This window comes from Argopecten irradians, chromosome 5 (genome assembly GCF_041381155.1).
Source record: "Argopecten irradians isolate NY chromosome 5, Ai_NY, whole genome shotgun sequence".
Classification (NCBI taxonomy): Eukaryota; Metazoa; Mollusca; class Bivalvia; order Pectinida; family Pectinidae; genus Argopecten; species Argopecten irradians.
The window spans coordinates 43,913,821-43,919,820 of NC_091138.1; the positions used below are offsets into that span (position 1 = coordinate 43,913,821).

Genomic DNA, 6,000 nt, shown 5'->3' on the forward strand with positions numbered 1-6,000 from the left:
ATAAATTATATTCATCATTTGAAAAATAGTTGGTGTTTAATCGTGTATATTTATGCCTAATTAACAAAAAAAAATATTTCGCCTTTGGTGCATGCGAAATTAGTACTTCACTTCATAAAGGATATAGTGCCACGGAATTTTTTCGGGATGCAATTTATTATTTTTGATATTTTTAACTGAAGTAAAATTAGAAGCTCAAACTTTTCAGGGTGGTAATGGTGTAAAGTAATTAATTTTGTGACTGAAGAAAAATACTAAATCGTCTGCTTCTGTTTTTGATTGTGAAAAAATACCATTTGTCAGCGGTGGAGCATCTTTAAGCAAAGACAATTTTCTCAAATATATTTTCGTTGTCTTGATTTGGTTAGCTAGTAAAAATGAAATGCTCAACTGGTATAATCGATACATGTTTGCGCGATATTTCAATTGGGCGAACGAGGATATATGTCACTTATCGTCTGTTGCTTATTAGTATTTACTTATATACAGACGTAACCGTAATTTTACAATCCATCCGCGACGGAGAATGGTATTTTAAATGAATCCCAACAAAAAGTTAAACATGTAAAATGGTGTTTTATTCACCACAGGACAAAACCAATGAACACAGAATGTATATGAAGTGAACAAATGTATTTGGTGAAAAGAACTACTCCTTAGAGTGTTGCCACTGGCATACCGGGAAGATTCTGAAAGTAGACACATTCGGTATAATAATATGATGCAAAATTTATCTATCGGATCACAGGTTTACGACGCACAAAAAAAAAAAAAAAATACTAAAAATACTGTATTATTAGGTTTGGGTTTTTTTTTTTTTTTTTTTTTTTTTTTGCGCGTCGTAAACCTGTGATCGGATGCTACCATTGTGGTATGCAATATATTCTCTGTCATCATTTTGCGGTAATCGCAAACATAATGCTCTAATTGTCACCATAACAAGTTAGCAAGTTAATATTTCACAGTCCAGAAGATGAGTATAATAGTTTACACGAGTTGTATGTCGGTTTCCCCAACTCTGAATTCCATATTTTTCATTGCAATTCATGCTTGTTAAAAGAAAGATTTGTTTCTTTTGCACCACTTATGAACTAAATCTGTATTGCTTCGTTGGTGAGAAGAGAAGAAATGTTTGTGCCACTGTTTTGTTTTGTTGTGAGAAGACCTATACACGTAATGCAATTGACTTTTTTGTGAATAATTTTTTTTGAAATTGAATTAATTAGAAATATTTAAAAGATTACTTACAGCTTTGATAAGTGGGACGTTATCACAGAAGGCTGGGGGCATAAAGACCAAAGGGTCCTTGATACCGGGGGTGATATTGCTGTATCCAAGAGACTGCATGTATCGCACTGCAATAACAAATGTCATCATTAACACTTGCGCCAACAAAACATCCTTATATAGGGAAATGTTGATATGGTATCGATAACATTACATCATCCGCTTCATCGGACGGTAGTTATCGAAATATGGACATTAGGTAATTATCTAAGGAATGAGATATTCTTGGAATTAATTCATTTAACATTTTGAAAAATTTCGATGTATTTCATTTGCAAATTTTTACACGTTTATTGACATACCGAGATAGTTAAGGATTTTCGGATATATACAGCGGAACTTGTTTGATACGAACTCGGATACTTCGACAACCCGGCTTCATACGAAGTACTTTGCCGGTCCCGGTCGAATTCCTTTTTTTATCTTTGTTTAAAATTGTCGTAAAATTCGAATTAAAAAAAACTCGAATAATACGAAGTAAATTTTTGGTCCAAATGACAAAAATCATACATAAAATGTAGATAAATATCAGATTTAAACTTGTTTCAAAATACATTTGTTTCTTGTTTATACCAGACGCTACTTTTGTAAATTATTGTACCAAAAAACTTATTGGAATTGCAATTGTCAGAGGAAAAATAAGATCATGGCTCATACGTTAAAAACCCTCGTTTACGAAATGGAAAATAAAACGAAATGCTCCATCTTAACTATTCTTATAACTTTCAGCTCATTTCTCTTATTTTAGAGAAAATCTCAATTAAAAGAATGAGAAATAAAACTTACCGCCATCATATTCGCCGTAAAGAACTTCCTGTACTGGTGCGCATGTGTCTCTCGTCATGGTGGAGTAGACCTGGAATCCGCTCTTGATGTAAGAGTAGGCGGTTACGTTGAGTGGGGTAAATGCACCATAGTAAGTATCGGCATCTTTATTGGCATCAGCTGTCAAACAGACATTTTTGTTTAAAATTATGAGAAAAAACTATGTTGAATTATCTTTAATAATATCTCTGAATTAAAAACTGCATGGTTTTGAAAATGGTCGCATAAATGAGCATTAATGTTACCCGGATAAAGCACTTCGAAAACATGACGGATTCGAAAATAGAATAGATTTTCATCTGTTTTTATGATGTGCTGATTAAAAAATCGGGGTATTCATTTCATTGAAAGATTACACAATTTCTTATTTCAACCTTGTGAATCAATGTGTAATATTGCATGTCAACAGATTATGAACAGAAAATTGTCAGACGGTCATCAATATTGACCCCTGAATGAATTGTTAGACCGTTCTAATTCAGAGGTAAGACAAGTACATTTGGGCATTCAGGGGGTGAATGAGTTTATTCATAATAACACAAACCTGGGATACAGCTTTCAAAGAAAGGTCCAAGTGTTGTCTTGGTACATCTTGGTCCCTGGACGGTGTACTGGATTCCCTGTTATAGAAAGAATTATACAGGATTAACACATCACAGCGATACTGTATGACATGGACTATCCATGGATTCGGTCTTTCGTTGTTTAAAGTTTTCAAAGTATTTCGTGGGAAGAAACGTTCGTGGTTAGCCTGTGGAGCGGCTATTCTAACTACCAAAAACGAATTTCGAGTTTTAACACGAAAGCAACAAAAAAAGGGAATTTGGACCCTCTGGTGGCCATGACCGGTAAGTTTTATTTCATTTACATAAACCTGGGGGATATGGGGTCATGACATGTTGTGAACGACAGATCCCTTTCGAAGTATTTGTCATGGAGTTAAAACAGAAAGTCCAGTTTTCTATTTGGTCCAAATTGACGAAGCCAAACGATATCATTGAATTATTTTTGTCAATCATAATGCATTGATAAGAAGATTAATAAATAATAAAAAAAAATACCTTCAGTTAAAAAGTAGGTCACGGTGACCTAATATTGTCAATTGCCAATTCACACCCTTCATTGTCATACCCAATTTGATAAAAACCCACCTTAAGCTGTCATTGATATCGCTTACGATACACAACGCCATATTCAACCAAAATATGGTATCATAGGATCAAATGTTTCCAAGAGTACCGCGTGGTCCCGTGAACATAATACCAAACGAGCCCATCGGATCCCCAAGGGAGCGGTATGCTATTCCATCAAACCATGGCGGCCACCATACTATGGAGATTAGATGGTTTTCTCTGAAGAGAGCTACTTACATTGGCGTAGTCGAGAATGACTCCGTTGGTGCTCGTGAAGTTGCTTGAACTTGTTGTTTCAATGGTGGCGATACGCTGATTGGTGGCATCATATGACATGAGGTAGGAGGTCTGTAAAACAATGCAAAACCAATGAACAGAAAGTTATCATCCATTGGTCTAAGCTAAAGCTGAAAACATCCCTCCTGTTTGAGTAGCTCGATGGTTACTTTGATGCGTTCGAACGGTGACATCGTGATGACATCATGGGTACAACTTTACTTTGCTTCCAGATCGTTAGCTATTTCTGTCCGTACGCGTACGCGTTCATGCATATATGGAGGCAAATATTGCAGCAGCAAGTCGTTAGTATTTCCCTGATTTCAGAATGGGGCACGGTAAGGATGAAGAAATCTAGTCTTGAAATAAATACCGGTGTGCAGACATTTGAATTGGGTGGGTTATAATTTGAGTGTGAACATACAATGAACTTTAACAAATGTAAATTGCATATCAATCCTTTTGACATTGACTATGTTTTTCGAGGTTAAAGTTTAAACTTATTACTGTGAGAAGTCATATTCTGGTGGTATGTTATATTACGAGGTTTCTGAACGCCTTCCTTTAGGTAATTTACAATTTGTATTTGCGTGAACCGTTTCCTGAACTACATTGATTGATCTATTTGACGTACCAAAATTTCATTACTCAAAAGTAAGTACTTTTTCTTTAATATCTATTACAACTTATTTCCATTTCAAGTTAAACGACATTCTGATGGCAACATGGTAAATTCCATGTAAGTTCTTAATATAAAATTATCAAATTTTATGTCCAGGTTCAACAAAACGCTTTGATCATATTCAGTTGTTATTAAAAAGTGATACCAACTGAAAATGAACATTTTAACAATTCAGAGGAATTAAGTTGAGAAGAGTAAAGCCGAAAACTTACCGACACAATCATTGGTGCCACAGCATTTGGACGGTTAATTGCCAGAACGTTTCCTTGGGTACCTTCCCATTGTTTTGGAACACAGCAGATTTGTGCGCTAGCCACAAAGGCTACAGAGCAAGCTACAAGGATCTGGAACATCGTGTGTGTCTGTGTGGCGGTGGTGGTAATGGTTGTCCGGCGATGTCTTCCCAAATACTGACTCCCGAAACCCAACAGATTGGTCTACTTTGGCCCTCGTACGTGACCTATCGCTCCTGTCCATCTGCCCTTATCAACAAGTTCTTATCGCCGAGGCCTAAGCTAGCTACACTGTGACATTGGCTTACTTAATACCATGGTGTTATCTTAGACAATTAGGACCTATCTGTCAGCAACTCAAGTTTGAGTATGCTGCAACTCTGAGCACTGAAACATAAATGTTCAAGAGATGGTGCGTTTCTTGCATTCATTCATAAATCAATAATGATGATTGAAGCCTTTTAGAGAGAGAAAAAATACTGTGTAAATATGAATCGTTCGTTTGCTTCTTAAAATTGTGAAATGGCATTCCTTGGTATAATCGAAAATGTTGAAGATATATATAGTGTAAATGTGAATCGTACGATTGCTTAATACAGTTTTGAAATGACATGACACAATATAATCCGAACTCTGAATTTTAGGACAAATCGAATTGGTTCAGTCAACGCCATGGATATACATGTAAAAAAATACTGTATGATTGTTAAATTTCGAGGAAAAATCACTATCTCCACATTGATACTACACTGTAATTTGCAGGAAGAATTCGAAAAGTTTGAGTATTTGTCAATTTCTAACAGTAATATGCTATAAAGATAAGCTTACTTATTATCTTCTTTTTTTTAAATTTTTTTTTGGTATTTAAATTATATAGGGCGAAATTTATTTCGCCGTGAATAAAAACTGCAATGCAGTAGTCATTTCAATGACTGTGCATTTAGAACTGGTCATTGAGCATATCAATGGTGTCCGGCGGGAAGTTTTCAATGAGCAATGACTTTCATGAAATCGGCATTTGAGGCAATTGATCAAAGTGGTACATCGCATAGACATTTCACCTTATTCTGAAACTACAAAACGAGGGATGGAGGTCCCATAGACTAGTATCCTGTCTGTCACATTTTTTTCGGTATAAAAATAAACAGTTGATTAACGTGGAAAAGGTCTTTATCATTCAGACTATTTATGAAAACCATAGTTGAGGATCAGAAAATAGGAGACAGAGAGTGGTCTTAGATGAATTCGAATCTACTTGGAAAACGATACAGTCAGGGGTACCGCAAGGATCTGCCCTGGGACCGTACTAATTCTAAATATAACCCTGATTAAACTTTTGAGATATCGCACTTTTATTAATATCTAACGATATAAGAATAATGATTAAAAATAAATAATTACAAACACCTATAGGTATATGTTTCACTTTTTGTTAACTCGTGACAATAACAAATAAGTCAACTCACTAAGTTATATCTATGCGAAGCGCGGGACATCGCACTAAACAGGTAAACATTTCCTGCCATGTTGATATATTTAATTCGATCAATTCGCGAGTATTCTA

General features: G+C 35.3%; 1 protein-coding gene across 1 annotated transcript; it reads right to left on the reverse strand.

The window, feature by feature from the left end:
* Positions 1 to 556: 556 nt before the first annotated feature.
* On the reverse strand, positions 557 to 4,620 carry LOC138324594 (ependymin-related protein 1-like). Its single transcript, XM_069269644.1, has 6 exons — positions 4,416 to 4,620; positions 3,483 to 3,593; positions 2,657 to 2,732; positions 2,074 to 2,232; positions 1,249 to 1,355; positions 557 to 689 (listed from the first exon to the last, which is right to left on the reverse strand). Exons 1-6 carry the CDS (start codon positions 4,554 to 4,556, stop codon positions 657 to 659), a joined length of 627 nt encoding a protein of 208 aa, XP_069125745.1. The 5' UTR covers positions 4,557 to 4,620; the 3' UTR covers positions 557 to 656.
* Between the last annotated feature and the right edge of the window lie 1,380 nt (positions 4,621 to 6,000).